This window comes from Rhinopithecus bieti, unplaced genomic scaffold (genome assembly GCF_001698545.2).
Source record: "Rhinopithecus bieti isolate Rb0 unplaced genomic scaffold, ASM169854v2 scaffold_71, whole genome shotgun sequence".
Classification (NCBI taxonomy): domain Eukaryota; kingdom Metazoa; phylum Chordata; class Mammalia; order Primates; family Cercopithecidae; genus Rhinopithecus; species Rhinopithecus bieti.
In genome coordinates, this window is record NW_016803101.1 from 1,224,606 (window position 1) to 1,247,328 (window position 22,723).

The 22,723-nt window shown below is 39.1% G+C and overlaps 1 protein-coding gene across 1 annotated transcript in view; it reads right to left on the minus strand.

Annotated features, from left to right (window-relative positions):
• The window catches only part of LOC108541016 (zinc finger protein basonuclin-2-like), a 447,341-nt gene that overhangs the window by 111,944 nt on the left and 312,674 nt on the right, over positions 1-22,723 (minus strand). Inside the window, 1 exon segment of the mRNA XM_017890445.1 lies at positions 4,126-4,361. Coding sequence (XP_017745934.1) covers positions 4,126-4,361 — 236 coding nt within the window.

Sequence of the window (22,723 nt, forward strand, 5' to 3'; positions counted from 1 at the left end):
TTCTTCTTTTTTTTTTTTTTTTTTTTGAGATGGAGTCTCGCCGCAATGCCCAGGCTGGAGTGCAAAGGTACAATCTTGGCTCACTGCAACCTCTGCTTCCCAGGTTCAAGCAATTCTCCTGCCTCAGCTTCCCAAGTAGCTGGGTTAACAGGGACGTGCCACCATACCCGGCTAATTTTTGTGTTTTAGTAGAGACAGGGTTTCACCATATTAGCCAGGCTGGTCTCAAACTCCTGACCTCAAATGATCCGCCTGCCTCGGCCTCCGAAAGTGCTGGGATTTCAGGCATGACCCCACCACCCCTGGCCAGAATTATTCTTTAGTAGTAGAAAAAAACATCATATTCTCCCTTGTATTTAGATTTTAGCATCTAATTGCATATTCCCATTTTTGTTGTTTTCTGGAAAATGCTTAAGAGCTAACTTACCTTTTCTGTACTTTTAGTAAGTACACAGGAGAATATTGAGTTCTTTATATATTATCTGACTTCTTAAGTAGTTGTAGTCCAAGTTATGTAATGCATTTTATACTCAACTGACTACCTTGTGAATTATACAGATACTCACATAGCTGAAAATTAATTTTATAAAAAAAGTACAGGATCATTGGTCAATGTGCCAGCCTTTTAAATGTATCTGTAGCATCACTATCATCTCCTTTTTTCTAATAATAACCTCTTCATAAACCACAGTTTTGAAAGTTCCGCTCCCCCCTTCCGCCTACATCCAAAAATTCAAAATCAGATCAGACAACTGTCATTCTTCCACATTCAAAGGTATCTCAGAAGGCAGGAGTAGCTGTGTACACATAAAGGATGCAGGCTTGGTCCCACAGAGAGTTAAATTAATATCCTGGCTTGACTAGTTCAACTTACCGTACATCTTCATTTGCCCAGGAACACAATCTATAGCCAACTGCTAACCAAGTCAATATGTGGTAAGACTAACAGCCACCCTAACCTGCCTTGATAATTATTCTCCTTTAACTGACATAATATTCAATATACTGTTGTTGAGAGCAATAATGCTAAAATTGATGCCTTGAGGGCTACAAGACAATTGAGTTTTAGCCAGATAAAATGACTTGTACACTAATAGTGCATTATGGGGTTCTACAGCCTTCGGACACACATTTTACAGCCTACTTTTACAAAAATGCCATATACAATTATATTCAAAGTAACTTGTGCACACCTTATCATTACCACATACAATCTTTAAAATATTGGCCAATTATCAAAATTACTTTAGAAGAAAAGGGTTTACTTTTACAGTCTCTCTCTTTTTTTCTTAACAAAACAAGCATTTTCTCACTACATAAGTGATAACAGTTTTGGTGTTCTGGAACCATTTGCTTTTTTTCCAAACCGAGAACTGTTTTAACAAAGAACAAGTAGATTATAAATGCTGAATAACAAAAACCATCATTTAAATAAAATCTATATTATATCAATTCTACCAATAAAACAAGACAGAAACTAAACCTAGAACTCCTCCAATGTAAAAATCATCTATAGTTTTCTCAAAATGTCAATTTTAGACTCTGATTGGAGAAACATTATATTAAATTTGAAACTGTCAAAATCTATATTAAAATAATACAAATTAATTATAATTGAAGTATTACAATAAATGAAAATGTTCTCTATATGCAATATTGCACCCTAAAATAAGGGATTTATAAATTTTAGTTCCTGGTTTTACTGAATTTTCCTCTCAAACTTAATTTCTCTTACAATTTTGTATCTTTAAATCAAGCTTGTCCAATCCACCGCCCACGGGCTGCATGTGGCTCAGGAAGGCTCTAAATGTGGCCAACACAAATTTGTAAACCTTCTTAAAACATTATGAGACTTTTTTTTTTTTTTTTTTTAGCTCATCAGCTGTTGTTAGTGTTAGTATATTTTATGTGTGGCCCAAAACAATTCTTCTTCCAATGTGGCCCAGGAAGCCAAAAGATTTGACACCCCTGCTAAATACTGGGCCCTCATATAAAAAGAAATACAGAGTACATTTACATTATTTATACTTGCATTAGAGATATGTTCACAAGTTGGGGAAAAACTAACATCCAAATAATTATTTCAAGTAAAATAAAAAACAGGCACTGGCCAAGGCAGGACAATAGGACCATAACACAAAAACATTATCAGGCTTTATATTTACTGCCATCAAAGTGCTACCTGAACTTTGTTAAAATGGCAAATCAGCATAGCCCTACACATACCTATTTGGACAGAAAGATACAATGTATATGCTTGTGTCTCTGCATAGGTATACAGGTGTAAATATCTTAGGCAACAAATGCATATGAAACTGAAATATAATATGAATGACAGAAGTATAAGGAACATAGGGGAGGTAATAAAGAAGGTACCAGATTGGGGCAAAACACTTATTGGTTTGGAATAAAGAAAGGACTGTTAGCCAAGCAAACAGTTCCATACAAACAACTGTAAGAGGTTTTTCTCTTTGTGCAGGGTAAAATCCATTCAAAACAGATATTAATAATCATGTTGTGGAAATGATTGTAGAAAGATGTAGCACTGTATACATCTTGGGGCCAGTATACGCAGGGATTGTGAAACCAGTTCCTTATTTTTCCTGGCCCCTTCCTCCTAGACCTTGTTCCCCCTCATGTTCCCTGACCGTCCAAAACTTACCTTCCTACTTTAACCCACTGAAATGTCCCCATCTTGAGTCAAATGAGATGCTTGTAAACATGCTCTATAAACTGAAAATATAATATACAATTGCTAGTATTATCACCATCATCTCATCTTTTGAGGGCCAAATTTTCTGTGTCTTCCCAGTTGAGAGGCACACTAAATTAAGATGCCATCCTATTCTGAGAGCAGACAGGTTATTCCACCTCCCTTACCTTTCCCTACTTCTACTCTCTATCCTTCCACTGCTCTCCTATCACAGCTAACAGCTGGAGGTACCACACAGGAAAATGACAAGAATCTGTGTGTACTGACGTCAGGTTAAAGAGAGAGGTAGACTGAGACTCCCCACCCCTCACATGCCAAGCTGGCAGCCAGTGCCCTTCATGTAACACACAGTAGCTCAGGGAATAAACAGTGGAGATATCTCTAGCACTACACAAAGCTGGCACAGCCAAAACCAGTTGTTTTTGAAGGGGTCATGTCTCCTGGTATTATCCTCATGGGAAATTTGAAAAACTGCTTCAGATTCTACCTTCTCCAATTGAGATCTCCTTCGGCGGGAGGGGTATTTCTTCATCATCCAGTGTAGCCTCTTTGGATCCTGGGGTCTCCCAAAATGCTGCTCTCAACACTGACCCCTCAAGGGTTGTAGGAAGACAGATAGCCATAAACACATTTCAGAGGCAAAGTATACAATGCAAATGACACATGACACATTGCAAAAATGAGATGAAGAAAGGGAGGGGTGGGAGATGGGGGTGCATGAAGGCTGTGGGCCTCCCAGAAAACTCTTAAAGCCCTTAACCAGGTCAGAAGTGCCATTGATACAAAGGGACACTCAAGGCTGGAAGAACAGGTTCTGCAAAGACCAAATCTAAAACCATGTCTGTATGTTTCAGAATGCAGAAATCTGAAGGCTATGATGTGAGGATTTACTGGTTATATAAGTTTATATGGATTATAGTTATACCTTTGATTTGGCTGTAAAAACAATAAATAGTAAAATGTGTGCCTTTAGTTACAAAGACTACCAAGAAAAACACCATACCTGCAAACTGAGTATGAGAAACAGCCCTAATAAACCCAAGTGCAGGGTAATCTCAGATTTTCACACACCCATCACCCGCCTCAAAGGGCCCTCCTTTTTAATAGGGCTATAATAAGACTTGTTGGAGAAGCAGAAGACCCATGTTGTAGAGAAAGAGTTGAATTCAAAAAGGTGCAAACAAAGGTAACGCGAGTCAAGAGGCCATGTTTTCCTTCTAATACACCCTGAGGTCCGATGGTGGCCTGCTTTGTCTCTCTCCTTCTTTCCCCTTCCCAGACAAGCCTGCTGAAATGACCACTTTAACCAGAGGAGGGTGTGCAGCCCTTCCTGTGAGGTTTGCCAAGGGTTCTCACCCTTCCCCACCCAGAGCCGGCCCTGGACACCGGCGGTGTTCAAGTCCTCCCCCTACCTGAAGGATGTATCCTCGGACATAGTCCCGCAGAGTCCAGCCAAGGCCGTGCAGTATGTGCAGCACCTCCTCTTGCTTCAGGACGCTGAAGAGACGGTCCAGCAGGATCTTTAGCCGCACAGGCACCGCTTGTGTTCCATACAGCATCAGGCTGCTGATGTCAAACACGACGTTGGACTGCACAATCTCCACTTGGGTGGGGTGGTACAGGTGCTGCGTGCTGAGTTTATCCAAGGCTGTGGTGGTCCCGCCAAAGTTCCAGAGATCGGGGTGTTGGGAATAAAGAGATAAAAAGAGAATAGGAGTTAGAAATATCGCTGGAAGTTACCAGGGCTCCATTTCTACACATGAATGTTCGCCATATGTGTTTAAGCAAGATCCTGCAAAGAAAATAGTTCTCTGACATCTCCTTTCTGTTTTACCCCTTTTCTTTCTTCTTTTTTAAATTGGATGTGTTTATAAATTGCAGGCAACAACAAATACAAAATACATTCAACTTTAAGATAAGGAGCCACTGAGGATGTTTTTAAATGACCGTGGCTGGTGCTAAAAACCTCATTGATTTGTTAAGTGAACTGTGGTTCAACTCAAGTTACGATAGTGTCCCCACCCCTACCAAAACAAAACAAAACAATTCCTAACTCATGCCATACGGGGAGGCTCAATTAATACCACTTTTCTGAATAACATTCACCCGTTATAATACCTAAATGGTTTGAGGAGGAAGAGAGTGTTCTTTAGACGATAGGGGTAAAAGACCTAATTTGGAGGAAATAAGGAAAGCTGACATCTGTGTGGAGGGTTAGTAATTTAAGTCAAGTCATATTAGCTATAGTGGGTTATCCAAAAACCTAGTTCTCCCAATTTCTCTCGTTAGTCACCTGTTAGATAGCTTTTGTGTTCACTGGCATGTTTTCTGAAACTTATTCAGGATAAAAAGGAAAGAAAATTAAAGTCATAATTTTAAAAAGAAAGAAATAAGTCACTTTGTTAATAGCTCTAAGGGTACAGATGAAAATGGAAACAAATGACAAGACAATATGTGGGAATTTCTGGTGTATCTTAGCTGTGTTATCTCAGTAGAAAAAGCTGAGGATGACCATTCTCAGAGTCAACACTTTCAATACAATGGAAATTTCAACAATTGGGTGCTTTTTCTCCTCAAATTTAAGAAAACACTATCTCTTCTGTAGAACTAAATGCCAAAATAAGGTCATAAATTCTAGTCCCCATCCATATCTGAGTTACTGCAACACCCTGTTGCTGATAATATCATTACATTTTGCCTCAGTTTCTCAAACAATAACACTGTCTTATCTGTAGGGCTTACAGAGCTGCTGCAAAGATTAGTCAGATAATGAGTGAGAGGCACTCTAAACTCCTTAAGAGAACACAAAAGGCTCTCAGAACTGTCAGAATTATATGCATATGCCCATTGAGGAATTAAACAAGATGAACACATGAGCCTGAAGGATGGTCATCTAACCTCATGAGTCAGGCAAATGGGTATCAGCCAACATCTAGGCTCAAGTCATAAGTACACCTAAGTTATGTACCTAAGGTTTCTGCAAATTCTAAACTACTGTGTGGCCTTTCTCAGCTGCTTTTCCTAACACCTTATCCCTAACGGTATGGGCTACACTGCATGTGCATTCTCAGCAACTCCTATTTTACTACACCAATATTACTGCATAATAATGGAGGAATTTAAAAGTGCGTGCACACAGATTTTTTAGTATTTCACATGTATTTTTTCAGGGCTCCTCCTCCACTCTCATTTCCTCCTGACTTGTGGTCACTAGAGAGTTCATGTACTCTTGATAAATTGCTTTCTTACATCCACAGTGTAAAGGCCCTTATCATTTACCCGCTGGCTTCATTCAACACATTTACTCCCAGGAATACTTTGTCAGAGAGTTAAGGTTTTCTCATACTTCATTTCTTGCAGCTGATTTGTCTGATCTTCCCTATTCTAGTGGTTAAGTCGACTTTGAATAAATAGCCTTAAAAATTAATTTAACATTTGGGAAAGATAAGGGATTCACAAGCCTAGGGACTGAAGTTTTCTCTCACTCCACAGGGCATTTAGACTGCAAAACGGCAGGAATGGGGTATTACTATCCCTGTTCTTCTTCAAGTACAGCTTAACTACTCAGCCTCCTGATGAGTGGCTGCTCTGCTTACAGAATCCAGTGACCAGATCAGGGGAGATCTGCACCTCCTCCATTTCCCTTCATCAGCTCTCCTCAACCATATCAGACAGTTCTTTACAAAACAGACTTCTATGACAACAGCAAATATGAAACTGACAGGAGTCAGCAGAAAGGAAATAAAACGACACAAAATCCTGATCTTTGTGTGTGTACTTGGCACCTTGCATCTCTGCATTAAGTACATGCAGGTGTGTGTGCAAATGCGTTCAAACTGTATGTGAAAAAAACCATAATCTCTCTCCCTCCCACTCATTAAAAAAGGTTGGTTATTTTATTTTTTATTTATTTTTTAAGACGGAGTCTTGCTCTGTCGCCCAGGCTGGAGTACAGTGGCACAATCTCAGCTCACTGCAAGCTCCGCCTCCTGGTTTCATGCCATTCTCCTGCCTCAGCCTCCCGACTAGCTGGGACTACAGGGGCCCGCCATCACGCCTGGCTAATTTTTTTTTTTTCTTTTGTATTTTTAGTAGAGACGGGGTTTCCCCGTGTTAGCCAGAATGGTCTTGATCTCCTGACCTTGTGATCTGCCTGCCTCAGCAACCCAGAGTGCTGGGATTACAGGCATGAACCACCTCACCTGGCCAAAGTTGGTTGTTTTAAAGATGCAGAGGACTAAACTGTTAAGGGTACAGAAGAAAAGAAAGAATCGTCAGAGAATTAAAAGAACACAGATAGAACAAAAATATTTCCCTAGATATGCTTTCGAGAACACCTGAGATTGAGGATATTATAAGGACACTAGTTGATTCTTCTTCATAAGTATACCGTATGTCAGTAAGGAAGAATACAGCTGGGCAAGGTGGCTCACACCTGTAATTCCAGCACTTTGGGAGGCGAGACAGCAGATTGCCTAAGCCAAGAGTTCAAGACCAGCCTGGGTAAAACCTCCACCTCTACAAAAAGCGGAAAAATTAGCTGGGCATGGTGGCATACACCTGTGGTACCAGATACTCGGGAGGTTGGGGTAGGAAGATCCCCTGAGCCCAGGGGCGATCCAGGTTGCAGTGAACCATGATTATATCACTGCACTCCAGCCTGGGCAACAGAAGTGAGACGTGTCTCAAAAAAAAAGAGAAAAAAGTAGAAAAACTGTTATAAACCACATAAATATACAGCAAAGGTCAACAACTTATTCTGTAATGGCCAGATGGTAAATATTTTAGGTTTATGGGTTATGCGTTGTCTTTCACACCTATTCACCTCTGCTGTTATAGCAAGAAAACAGCCATACATAGATAAGACTTAAACTATTAGGTGTGTCAGTGTTCTAATAAAACTTTATTTAGGCCAGGTGCAGTGGCTCACACCTGTAATCTCAGCACTTTGGGAGGCCAAGGCAGGAGAATTACCTGAGCCCTAGAGTTTGAGATCAGCTTAGGCAACACAGTGAAACCCTGTCTCTACAAAAAAATAAAAAATTAGCCAGGCATACTGGTAGTCTCAGCTACTTGGGAGGCTGAGGTGGGAGGACTGCTTGGGCCCTGAGGGTCAAGGCTGCAGTGGAGCAATGATTGTGCCACTGTACTTCAGCCTGGGTAGAAGAGTACGACCCTGTCTCCAAAAACAAACCAACAAACAAACAAACTTTATTTACACAAACAGACACCTCACCAGCTTTGTTTGGGCCCTGATGATGATGAAAAGGTGGATTAGATATTTAATGGAAGTCAAAAGTAGATCACAAAAAAGCTCTAAGAGTGTGGTTTAGGAAGCAGTTACCTAGGAGATGAGCCACAGATGAAGACTTAAAAAATACTAAACTAGGCCGGGCATGGTGGCTCACACCCATAATCCCAGCACTTTGGGAGGCCAAGGTGGGTGGATCACGAGGTCAAGAGATCGAGACCATCCTGGCCAATATGGTGAAACCCCGTTTCTACTAAAAATACAAAAATTAGCTGGGCGTGGTGGCACGCACCGTAGTCCCAGCTACTTGGGAGGCTGAGGCAGGAGAATCGCTTGAAGCCGGGAGGCGGAGGTTGCAATGAGCCAAGATCACGCCACTGCACTCCAGCCTGGCGACAGAGCAAGACTCCGTCTCAGAAAAAATTAAACTGCCTAGCTTGCAAACTTCAGCATAAACATATCATCAAAGATTATGATCTGCCAAATTTCTTGAATATATCAAAATTTTCTGCTTTACAATTACTAGATCATATTGAGTCACCAAGTTGTGACAACTTTTGGGGAAGTGCCCCTGGAACTATGATACGTGATGATATTTTAATTGTCATAAAATCTGTAAGGTGAGAACTGGACTGCTGCCTAATTTCATGATCTTCATATATCTAACTGTGGAGGAGACAGGTCTGGATCTTGCAGGGTTAGGAATATGAGTTAGGCCAATGGCACTGTAGAAAATGTAGGTCAAGAACTTGTTCATCAGGATGGAGTGGGAAAAGACGGCACCTACTTTAATGAATTTTATGGGCCTAACCAATTGCTAATTTGTCCTATACCAATGGTATTGTCAAGATTCATTTTCAGGCCAGGCACCGTGGCTCACGCCTGTAATCCAGCACTTTGGGAAGTTGAGGTATGTGGATCACCCAAGGTCAGGAGTTTGAGACCAGCCTGGCCAACATGGGGAAACCCCATCTCTACTAAAAAACCAAAAATTAGCCCGGCGTGGTGGCACATGCCTGTTGTCCCAGCTACTTGGAAGGCTGAGGCAAGACAATCACATGAACCCAGGAGGCAGAGGTTGCAGTGAGCCGAGATCACATCACTGGACTCCAGCCTGGGCAACAGAGTGAGACTCCATCACAGAAAAAAAAAAAAAAAGATTCAAATGAAATCTAACCAGAAGTTGCACATACAAAATATATAAAAGTGAAGCTGTTCTAGGTGAAGCTGGAGTAATCACAGATTACAGAATGTCCAATCATGTATTACTCCTTTTTTCTCAACTTGCTTAAGTATCTCAGTGGGCCGAACCTTGGAAGTACAGTTTGAAAAGCCCTTTTCTTTATAGTGAGTTGATATCAATTTTTTTGCCTGATTTGTGTCCACTCCCCTTCATTCTGGTAATAGAAGCTACATTTCCTTTTGGGAACTTGTCCCTTACACTCAACACCAGTCTTTATTTTATTTTATTTTATTTTATTTTATTTTATTTTATCTTATTTTATCTTATTTTGAGACAGGTTCTAACTCTATGACCCAGGCTGAAGTGCAGTGGCATGATCACAGCTCCCCACAGCCTCCACCTCCGGGGACTCCATCTACCAAGTAGCTAGGACTAGAGGTGCATGGCACCATACCCAGATAATTTTTCTGTATTTTTTTTTGTAGAGATGGGGTTCCCCCATGTTGTTCAGCCTGGTCTCGAACTTCTGGGCTCAAGTGATCCACCTGCCTCAGCCTCCCAAAGTGTTGGGATTACAGGCATAAGCTACCATACCTGGCCAATACCAGTATTTCACAGACTGAATATTCCTTAGCCAGGCCTAGAAAACCAGTCTGCTCCAGCACCCTGACCATAACAACTGGTTCAAGAATAGGTAAGTGACCTAAGTCTTGACAGTGAGGTTGAATCCAGGAATTTACTTAGAACTACTGGGAATTTCTTCTCTTTCCTCTAACTTTGTAGCTAATGAATATGCTTGAGAATGCAAATCATATGGAGACGAGCTAGGCTGCAAGAGGATCTGACAAATATCTAGTACTGATAACATTGTTTGATTCAGAAGATTTGGCAGTGCTTTGAGGTTGGTACTGTCCCTGGAATTTTCTGTTACATGAGCGAACAAAATCTGTCTCTCCTTGTCCCTCCACTACCTCTCCCTTTCCCCTCTACCTTTTTCTCACTGTCTACTTGAAGTCACATTCTGTAAGTTGGAACTAAAAGAGTTCTATTACAACTACCCTTTGAGGTACTTTTCTAGCTGATTAAAAAGTAATTTCAAGGTCAGGTGTGGTGGCTCACGCCTGTAATCCCAGGACTTTGGGAGGCCGAGTTGGGTGGATCACAAGTTCAGGAGTTGGAGACCAACCTGGCCAATGTGGCGAAACCTCGTCTCTACTAAAAATACAAAAATTGGCCAGGCATGGTAGCGTGCACCTGTAGTCCCAGCTACTTGGGCGGCTGAGGCAAGAGAATCGCTTGAACTTGGGAGGCAGAGGTTGCAGTGAGATGAGATTGTGCCATTGCACTCCAGCCTGGGTGACAGAGTGAGACTCTGTCTCAAAAAAAAAAAAAAGTAATTTCAAAGTAGTAGTCAGTGTTCAACTAAAAGTATGTTAGTTCCAGGCTGAATGCAATTCACACTTTCTGCAATGAATGGAATAAAGAGTATTCTAAACAATTTAACAGCTGGGCACGGTGGCTCACACCTGTAATCCCAGCACTCTGGGAGGCCGAGGCAGGCAGATCACGAGGTCAGGAGATCGAGACCATTCTGGCTAACATGGTGAAACCCTGTCTCTACTAAAAATACAAAAAATTAGTCGAGCATCGTGGCAGCTGCCTGTAGTCCCAGCTACTTGAGAGGCTCAGGCAGGAGAATGGCATGAACCCGGGAGGTGGAGCTTGCTGTGAGCCGAGATTGTGCCTCTGCACTCCAGCCTGGGTGACAGAGCAAGACTCCGTCTCAAAAAAAACACATACACACACACAATTTCACATCTTATACGAATTTACAAAGAGTGAAGAATGCCTTCAACAGCATTAATAAGGAAAAATAATGGTGAGGAAGAGTGTAAAGAAAATAACCCTTTAAGTGACAACTATGTATCAGGCATCATTCTAGAGCAACTTTGTCCAAACCGTGGCCCACGGGCCACATGTGGCCGAGGACGGCTTTGAACGCGGCCCAACACAAATTCATAAACTTTCTTAAATGAGATTTTTTTGCCATTTATTTTTAGCTTATCAGCTATCGTCAGTGTGTTAGTGTATTCTATGTGTGGCCCAAGTCTATTCTTCTTCTTCCACTATGGCCCAGGGAAGCCAAAAGATTGGACATCCCTGTTCTAGAGGCTCACTATTAGCTCTTTTCATCCTTCAATTAAAAAGCATACAAACACAGTATTATTATTACCGCTTATTCTGAGATCATGGCCTCAATCAGGTTAGGTAACTGGCCTAAGGTCACTCAGCAAATTCACTCAAGAAATTTCTGTTTTCACTACATGTTTGAATAAATAGTCAATATGAAACCTGGAAGTCCTCATCATGTTGGAAGTCCCTAACTACCAGCAATCTGGGCTACTTGCCCATCACTCTGCTGAAGCAAGCATTTCAAAGGTCACCAACACCTGCCTTTCTGTGAAATCCAACAGCTTTTTTCCTTCATTATTCTCCACAATCTCTCCATAGCAGCTGACCTTATTGATCACTGCTCCTCCTAAAATGCTCTCCTCCTTCATTCATGCATACATTCATTTATTCACCAGCACCTATTAACTTATCTCTGAAGTACGTGCTGTATGCAGATACAAAAGTAATTTATGTTGTGGCCTCCACCTTCAAAAGCAGACAGACGTAGGCAATATAAATGCTATAAAAAAGATTTGACCAAGTACTGTGGGACACAGAAGAGAGGGCAATGCTGCCGGGAACGCAGTCTCCTAACTTGGAAGTCAGCAGGCAAGAAAGAAGGAGGAGAGTACTGTAGTTAGACGGAACTAAGGCAGTGATTCTCACTCATTGTGTGCATCAGAATCAAGTGGAGGGCCTGTTAAAACAGACTGCTGGGCCACCTCCCCCAGAGTTCCTGATTCACTGGGTCTGGGCATCAAGAATCTGCATTTCTAACAAGTCTCCAGAAGACGTTGATGCTACTGGCCAGGATGATACTTTGAGAATCACTGAATTAATGGGTATGTGTTAGGGACCTGACTATCTAAAGAATGTAACACTTGCAGCAAAATAGTTGGAAATTAGTCCAAAAAGATCATATTAGCAGACTGTAAGTAAGGAGCTTTATTTGTAAAGGCAAAGACCTGTGGAAAGCTTGTAATTTTATTTCTTGTTAATAGGATTAGGAAAGTATTAAACATTTTATAAGAGGAAAATGGGTAGGTGTGGTGGTTCATGCCTGAAATCTCAGTGCTTTGGGAGGCTGAGATGGGAGGATCACTTGAAGATAGGAATTGGAGATCCACCTGGACAACACAGTGAAACCATGTCCCAAAAAAAAAAAATTAATGAGTCAGGCAAGGACAAGTATGGCAGTGCAAGCCTATAGTCCCAGCTACTTGAGGCAACAGAGACAGGAGGATCACTTGAGCCCAGGAATTCCAGGCTGCAGTGAGCTATGATCCTGCGCTATACTCCAGCCTGGGAGACAGAATGAGACTCCATCTCTGAACAGCAAAAGATTAAAAGATAAAAATTATTTTTAGTTTTAGATGTAAAATTCTGGTAAGAGTGCAGTAGTTTAATTTAAGCAATAGTTGTCACATGGGAGACATGACATCTGTCCAGCAGGAACAGTGGCTGGTGAAGGTACTGGATGAACCTTGGCCACAAAGCCATAACCCATTAACGTAGAAAAGTTCAGAAGTAAGAGGGTTGTTTTAACTTTGAAAATTGTGGCCGGGCATGGTGGCTCATCCCTGTAATCCCAGCACTTTGGGAGGCCCAGCACTTTGGGAGGTCTGACACTTTGGGATCACCAAGAAGTAAGGAGTTCGTGACTGGTCTGGCCAATATAGTGAAACCACATCTCTACTAAAAACATAAAAATTAGCCAGGCATGGTGGTGGGCACCTGTAATCCCAGCTACTCAGGAGTCTGAGATAGGAGACTCTCTTGAACCCAGGAGGTGGAGGTGGCAGTGAGCTGAGACTGCGCCATTGCACAACAGCCTGGGCAACAAGAGCGAAACTTCGCCTCAAAAAAAAAAAAAAAAAAAAAATCACAGCCTTTGACAATTGCCCTAGATGATTATGACACATATGCCCCACTCACATACCACAAAGAAAATTAAAGACAGAAACAGGGGCAGGGACAGCTTAGAGCCAAGTGAAGAGAGCAGGGCATTTTTGCATTACTCCACTGGGACATGACTTAATTCAGTGGATTTCTCATTACAGTATGCCTAAGCTCGGGATATAAAATGGCCTTCCATGAGGTATGCAAACACAGGGACCCAATTTCCAGATCTTGCAGTTCACGGAACTGTACGTGAGGACTATCCATTCTTGTTTCTCTTCTCAAAATTGTACCCTTCCTTCTTTACAAAATAAAGGTATATACCCTGGCTTATATTCTACACGGTACACTTGCCCAGGGTGTAAAACTCTTCTGAGTGCTAAAATAATTCACAATTTGATTATTAAAAGAATTAATAGGCCAGCTGTGGTGGCCCACACCTGTAATTCCAGCACTTTGGGAAGCTGAAGCAGGTGGATTGTTTGAGCCTAGGAGTTCGAGACCAGCCTGGGCAACATGGTGAAACTCCAACTCTACAAAAAAAATACAAAAATTAGCTTAGCATGGTGGCACATGCCTGTCGTCCCAGCTGCTCGGGAGGCTGAGATGGGAGGATCACTTGAGCCCATGGAGGTCAAAGCTGCAGTGAGCCGTGATTGAGCCACTACACTCCAGCCTGAGCAACACAGTAAGACCCTGTCTCAAAAAACAAACAAACAAAAAAACAACTAATAAAGCCTCATATTTCCCTGACTATACACAGATGAGTAAAGTGTAGCTAGATCTGATACAGGATTTAGGACTATGCTGGAATGTTCAGAATTCAGACATCATATAAAATGGGCAATGATAATGAACTCTCTTCTTACATTCTTGTCTATTTTAATAATGTGTTGCTCTTTAGAAAGCATCCTATGGGAGCAAAGCATGAGTGTCCAACGGTGAAAATAGTCTCCCTCCTCGAACCCCACATATCCAAAGCTAAGATATTCTTTTCAACTATCCTCAACTCTCATTCATCCCTAGGAGGTGTCATCACATGGGAAGAAAAGCCCCTAAGCAAATTAAGGGATGCCTACTCTTTTAAATTTAGTTTGAGTATCTTCCTGTCCCTACAAAATTTGTAGAATACACTGAATAAAAGGTATACATAGAAATTTTACCTAATTTCTTTCAGAAACAATGTTTATCATTTAGTAAGGTAGTTATAACCTACATAATCAAATAATATCAACATATTTATCATTAATCATCATTTTCATCTTAAAAGATTTTGAATACCTTCTACATACCGCTAATAAAAATAACAGAATTATAATCCAAATGTCAAAGCACTTAATTTTTAGCAAGTATGTAAATTCCTCTTTCATTAAGCATATAAAAACAGTCTGATCATGATACCTAGCAAAATTGATAAATATTTTTATATACTACTCTTACCTAATTTTTTTACTAAAGTCCACACTAAATTGTGTGATACACATGGAACCATATTTATCAAAGTGATATGACTTCTAACATACTTCTCATTTCATAAATAAGTTATATATTATAGTACATAATTACTAATTAAGTAATGAGAAATATCATGTCTATTATAAGCTGAATAAATAAATTTTACTAGCACCACATTTTATTCTGGACTGTTTCAGTAATGTATCATAAAAGATGCATTCCATAACTCATTGATATGGTTTTTTTAAAATAAGTTTTCTCAAAGTGCATTTATTTGAACTGAAATGTGAACTCAGCTTTTTCTAATAAAAATTAAGTCAGATTTATCAGCCTCATTGATCAAATATGACCATTTGACCATGATCACTGGATGTGCCAATTAGGCTACCTGGTGGAAATTTTCTTCAATTAAGATAGCTGAGTCTGCAACAGTAAGATAAAAGCATTTTGTTAAAAAAAATTGCAGAAGTTATTTGAATTAAAAACTAATACAGTATTTTTATTTTCTGAATCTTTTCTGTGTATACATGGATAAACAACATGCCTCTAAACTGAAGACTAACAATTAATTGTATAGGGCCTGGTGGCTCATGCTTGTAATCCCAGTACTTTGGGAGGCCTAGGAGGACAGATCACTTGAGGCCAGCAGTTTGAGACCAGCCTGGCCAACAGAGCGAAACCCTGTATCTAGCCAAAAAAAAATTATAAATCATTATTTGATATAATTTAATGCCCTTTTCCATAAATTGAAAAAGAAATGACTGTAGCAATATCCGAGTAATACATAGGATGGTTTCAATTTCTTCGCTTTTAGCAAACGAATCAAGTGCTGTGTAATTTTTGGCATATAACTTGAAATGACTTCTAAGAAATGAATGACAATGTGATAACAAACCTCCTAGTCCCATGTATTCACGTGAACCAATGTCTCAGCAGTTACATCTGTAGAAATGAAAACTGGGAATAGAACTGGTAGTGTGCCTTTTCTCCTTTTTGTAATAAGTACTATTCATCCATGGATACATGAACTAATCTGAGAAGAAAAAAATTTATAGTCCCATCTATTTCACTGACAGATACATTTCTAACAAAAATCCACTTTATGTTTAACAAATTTTAAAATTTGTAATATTTATATTGCTTGGATTTTATCACTGTGATAACAATTTTAAAATAAAATTTCTATTTCTAGATATTTTATTAATTTTCATTGTAGGCATGCATGTTAAGTTGAGTAATGAAAGACTTTCCAGTGAACATTTATGGTAACGTTATTTGGGGGAAAAGGATTGGAAACAACAGGTTAAGGTTAAAAAATAATGACAGAAAGCAACAATTTCATGTTTCCAGTGTTTTTAAAAGGTGCTTGTTGTCTTTTTAAAAGGTGCTTAGAGTCTCTAGGGCCAGAGCCTAATCCCAGTTCTGTCACTTACCTGCTGTAAGATATTGGCAAGTAACGTAGCATATGAGAATGTTAGGGTAGTCTTTAGTTTTCAAAATTATTTTAAGTATAAGCAAGCCAGTGACTTGAAGAATACAATCTCAATTTAAGGAGAAAGGAGAAGAAAGCATAGAATCAAGACCAAGCTAAGAAGCTAAGAAGCAGGAGGAAACACAGATGCTTGTAGTGAAGATGAGGCACAGTTACAAAATGATTGGGATTTTCCAGTTTGGAAGATCTGGAGGCAAAATCAACCGAGATTCAGAGGAAACATCAGGTTTCCAGACAAACTGCCTCTCCAGTTGCCCTCCTGTGATAATTTGCCCCTAGGAATCCAACTATTCCTACACTATGCAGATGATCCCTAACCTTTAAATTTAGCTCTCCCCAAGCTCAACTCCAAACACACACTTGACTCCTTTTGCTGTGAAAGGTAGAACCAGGAAACTAGGCCAAAATACTTGAAATCAGACTTTTTTGTGTGTCATTTTCTCATAGGTGCTCATTGAGAAAATGTTCTAAATTCAAGAGAAAGGAAAACAAAAAGACAATTATCCATAATCCCACCACCCAAAGCAATGATTGTCTATATGTTGATGTATCTATATCTACTTTTTTCAATACACAACTTTATACAGTTGAGGTCATACTGTAGATAAAAGTTTCTATCTTGGTGGTGGTGTTGTCTCCCTTAACATTATCTAGCAAGAACATTCAAAATTATCTCTGACTAGTTTCCCTTGTTTTCCCTAGGTCATTGTCATCCTTAATCACTTTAAACTCTTCCATTGCGGTTTTTCCTGGATCAATTTCTTCTTTCTAGTCTAATTTATACCATTTTAGAGCAGGCTTTTAGTCCTTCATAACTTCATTATTACAAGGGCTCCTAACTGATTCAGTCTCTCTCTATTCTCACTGGCCTACTATATGCTAAATAAAACCAAGTCAGTCATCTCAAAATACTGCTTCAAGTAAGTCTTTTCTCTGTTCAAAATTTCCAATGATGCCCCCAGCCTCTTCACACACATAAATGCTCCACTTCTCTCTCACCCACACACAAAATCCTTAACCTGGGTCAGAAGACCTTCGACAGATTGATTTACTTTCCAGCCTACTAACTCTGACATGGGCCCTCTGATCTGCCCAAAGTGAGGTTCACAGGGCTTTCACATATTACTAGCACTTTACTATTTGGTCACTAAATGTGTATTTCCTGTCCCATACTAAGTTTTAGAGATTTAGTGAAGAACAAAACAGGTATGATTTGGGCCCACTTGAAGTTAACGGACTAGTGAAAAAACAGACTTTTAAAAATTACAGGGCACGGTAGCTCATGCCTGTAATCCGGCACTTTGGAAGGCTGAGGAGGGTGGGTCACTTGAGCTCGAGTTTGAGATCAGCCTGAGCAACACGGCGAGACCCCGTCTACAAAAAATACAAAAATTAGCCAGGCATTGTGGTGCACACCTATACTCTCAGATCCTTGGGAAGCTGAGATGGGAGGATCACTTGAGCCTGGGAGGTGGAGGCTGCAGTGAGCCAAGATCGTACCACTACACTCCAGCCTACGCAAAAGAATGAGCCCCATCTCAAAAAGAAAAAAAAAAAAAGGAAAAACAAACAAAAAATACATTAAAACACAAAATTACAAACTGGGTATGTGACATGAGAACATAATTTCAGTGGGGTGGGAGTCGGGTATTCCAGGCAAAGCCAATTCGGCTAGGACATGAACAAGAGAAGAACCCAAGATGATGCCAGAGAGATAAGCGAGGTTCCATCCGTAAAGCTGTATTTTCTCAGAATGTTTACTTTCAACGCTGTTCAAGTGTCTTTCTTCTTTCTTATTAATTCCTCTGACTACCTTTTCTCTCCAGTTTCGATTTATATTCTATTTTCTTTTTCTATGAAGCCTAGAGAGGCTTCCTTATACAAGAGGAAATGGACTCTACCATTTCCTGTGATCACTTATGTTCCTACCTATCTCAAGACCTTGATTTTGAGTAGCAACCATACCTGAAACAAAATCACTCAAGAGTGTTGAGTAATCATATTGTTGGATGGATGAACACAGTTAAGTGTATATAATAGAATAAAAAGCCATTATTCTATTTTCACTGGAAGGGTAAATGTATGATTCCACCATGCCACCAGATTCTTCATTTCATCCATGTCCCTTTCTCAATCCTTCTTTTGTCCTTGACAGCAACCCCTCACAGACTAAGTGAAGGTGGGTAATTAAGGCAATTCAGAAGGTAAGGTGGTGCTGCTAGCTAAGCAGGAATCCTGAGTCAACTTGTCATATTTTCTTTCTTACTAGGTTAAGTATTATTTGGGAGATTACAATGCACTTTTAGTAGAAAAGCAGGATAGAAGTCTAATATGGTTAAGGAAAATAATCTTAATTGCAAGGTACACAGACTGAATCATAATACACAGACTTTATGAAAATCATCCACAATAGTACTATGCACAAATACTAGATTTGTGATCAATATGCTAGACTGATGGCCTTATAGCTATAGAAAAAGGTGTAGTATAGATCCTGGAAAGGGGTCAGAGAACAGTCACACAGTAAGACTGTAAGAAGAGCATCTATAAAGAAACGAGTATTTTTCTTTTGTAAAAGGCCTGGAGGAAAAACAAACAAAGGGTCAATTAACCTCTTTTAGTATAGAGAATTTCATCTGGAAAAAGCAAAAGCTTTAACTGCAAGATAAGGATATTAGAAAAAAGGAAACAAAGTCATACAATACAAGCTTATTAAACTGTGAATGAGGTTACTGATGGAACATAATTTACTTGGATTTCCTCAAAATGCTAGAAACAGAAGCTTAAACTGGCAATTTTATGGCTATAAAACAAAGGAGAAACTGAAGCCTGGATATAATTTCAATAAACATTTTGATAAGATCTACAGTTTTCCAAAGGAACATGGTGGCTAAGCCACAGGACCCCAAAATGACACTTGAGTCTGAATGAAGAAAACTCATTTATGTGGGAACAGAATTGCCATAAGGACAACAGCTGGGATTTCTGTGCTTCATTAATGTATGTAATATAAATGTAAAATGAGTATAAAACATAATGCAAAATAGGTAATAAATGTAAAGTAATATGTACTTTTAACTATACTGCTAACTTAAAGAACAAAGTAATATCCTATATAAAATTCAGTTTTCAAATGTATAAAATAGTGCTGGGGGTGTGTGAGGGGTAGTTATAAAAGAACACATCTATCACATGAAATGTGAATAACAATTTTTTATTTCTATTTTAAGTAACAGGAATTGCTCCTCAAACCTTCAAATAAATTAAAATAAATGCAAACCTTTAATTCTACAGACTTCACTTCCAATATTTTCTGTGAAGGTCACAGAAATAAGGACATATTCAGTTACTTTTTTTTCTTAATGTAAGAGTATAAAAGTGCTTTTCACTGATCCTACAAAATTGGCTCTCAGTGATAGTTTATAGTTCTTAGTTTTCCACAACTTTTTTTAAACACAACTTTCCTTAAAAGTCAAATTCAAGTGACTTAGGTGGTTTCCACAGGAATATGCTCATTTCAGGTCCTGAGGTCCAGTGGAGTCCACCTAGCTGTTCAGGCATGGCAGTGTGAAGCTAACTGCCATTCATTAAGGTAAGAAGAATGTAAAGTAGAATGATTTTTTCAAAACCACCTACTTTGTAGAATAAAACAATTAAAATCTGTATGAAAAGGGTCTAATGGAAACCTGTTATTTCACTAATTTTCAGTCCTGCCATGGATATTTTAAAAATTTTAATGCTAATTTGAAGTAATTTTACAAGTTAAAAAAGAAGGCTTATTCTTTTATTTTGGGAGAAAGCCAAGTGAGCCTTAAATTACAAGGCTAATTGTTTCGAGAACTTCAGGTCTCTTGCCTCAACTCCCTTTAGAATTCCAAATTACAAGCATCAAATGGTCAGCTTTTAGGAACTCTGGATCCTGGACTACTATTTTAATTTCCAATAGATTAACATTTAACACACGTCTTTAGGGATTGTTTTTATGAAACTCTTTCCATGATTACTTTAAGAGTTCTAAAAGTTGTTAGCGATGAGATTATTACTGGAGCAATTTCTGGGGTCAGATTTGAAAGTTTTGATTATTTATAAACAGAATATTTTTACCACTCCTACCTCAAATGTCTAGGCCATAACCTCTGAATTTATGAGGGTGGTGGCTCTTCATTCTTGTTGATACGACCAATAATTTTCAATTATACTGCACTTCATAATAAGCACACTATACCCAATATAATGATATGTCATTTCAATGTACCTAGCCCATGAACTTCCACAGGTTTAATGGGATTTTGCGTATTTAGAATTTCTTCATAAAGGGGCCCTTTGGAATCATTATCACATCAATCCTTTCTCATTACAAGACTCAGCTCTCTTACCAGGCAAGAGTATCAGGGCTCAAGGCAAAGAGTTAGCCTACTCTCAGAATGTAAGCTAGATCCTAATAAAAGCCTTAACACTTGGGGAGAACATTAATAAAGGGCAATGATGACATATTAAAACTTTTTAGTGAATCAGGAGATCATGAAGGCAGGCAACAATTGTGATTAAGAAAACAATTTCGTATGACTTAAAGTAATATTTAGATCTGCACATTGTATTCACTACTTCTGAGGGAAAGAACTATGTAATTGGGAGCAAGTTAAGTAAAAATAACTCATGTTCCATTAAGTCACAACTTTCTAACTGTAACTGTCAAGGTTGAATTAATGAGGATATTTAATACCAAGGAGAGAGAAGGCTTGCTTCTAGAGCTTTTTTTTTTTTTTAAGAAAAGAAGAAAATGAATGATATGTAGCTAAAAGAGTTGATCCCCAAGTGTGGTGATAAAAACTGTCAACCCTTATGTACAAAGGGTTTATTTTTTTTTCTTCAACAAATAGTGTGTCAGTGTTTTTTAAAATGAACAAACTCCACTGAACCTCTACAAATCCTCATTACATTACCATACCTTATATACATTATCTGAATTATGGTCCCTGATTCTTTTTTCTTTTCTCTTAACACATGAGAGATAATGTATAAATACTATCATGGTTTATTATGAATGTGATTCCAAACTGTAGGGAGGGAAGACGGACAAAAGTAGTTCTAATAAGCCCCACTGTCCTATAGATTTTAATCAACCTCAGTAGACGTGTAGCTTTCAGGGTATGTGGATATACACATGCACATAAACACCCACAGTTAGTCCCAGGTAGAAGCTGAGCTCCACTTGAGACTACACAGCCAATATTTCAAACTGACTGGCATCTGCCCCCGTGGCCTTATGCATAATGAAGTCCTCAAAACAGACTTTGAAAAGCGTTAAAGTCTGAGTGAGGCACACATAAAAGTATTTCACCACTCGGTTGTTCAGAAGCTCTCTCTCCTGGCTAGTAGATTAAGCAGGTCCTTGATTATACTTATTCTCCTGCTTCTTCTTTCTCACATGGCCCACTTTTGTGGGCATGCCTGTGCTCTTTTGCAGCAACTCCATATGAAGGTGGTAACAGGCAAAGAGAAAATTTTATCTGCACATTTTACAGTAGAGCTAAGAAGAGATTTAGTAATTGAATCTACTTGCTGAAACCAGGTTTGGAAATTATTATTATTGTTGCTGCTGTTCTATCCAATCTCCAGTTGCCACTGCCAGCTGAAAGTTGGCTACACAAACCCCACTTTATTCAGTTTATATATCAATGGATTAAATACACAGTACACTGACTATAAAACATACCTCGTTTTAAAAATAACTATTGAGATTTGCTACCTGAATTAACTGTGTACATCCTTTTATTAAACAAAAATATGAATTCTTCTGTAAGAAAATAATCACCCTACTCCCCAGTTCCTCACTTTAAAGTCTTAATTTTCTTAAAGGAGCATATATCTATATAAGAATTTCATTAAGCAAAAAGTACAATGGCAAGGCATATTTACTATTTGATAAAACATATGCTTTAAACTATCGCATGCGAAAAAATATTTCAAAATTGAGAGAGAGTTGTGATATAAAAAGCCAGCATCTGGTAGGGAAATACCTAAAAGAAAGAAATTATTATACTCAGTCGACTTTAAAAAAAAAAAAAAATGAATGTCACGTTTGTGTCACAAGTATTTTTTTCCTCCTTCCCCCAGTAATTCAGGCTGAAATCTCATTCTAAATCTATAATCAATCCTTTTTCCCCACTGTAATCCCTTAAAATCTCTAGGCTATCACACACACTTTTGGCACTGATGTGTGTTTTCTTCTGGATTGCTGGATTTGCTTAATGCACATATCAAGTATCAAACTGCTTTGTATCAGTAACTGGTGGGATAAAAAGACCCTATGTAAAGATTTGCTCATAAAAACGGGTTAAGAGGGCAGTCTTAGGACTTAGGAAAAGTCTAACCTAACGAAATCTTAAATGCACGAGTAGAAAATGTTAAGCACTAAAGCAGTATCTGCTGATTTTTCCACTAATGTGATCAACATATGATTGAGCGGAGAGGGAAACCTGAAGTTACCATCCGATTCTCTATTAGTGGGCTGTTTGACATGTATGAGTCATCAACAAGGCAAAAACTCTTTGGGGA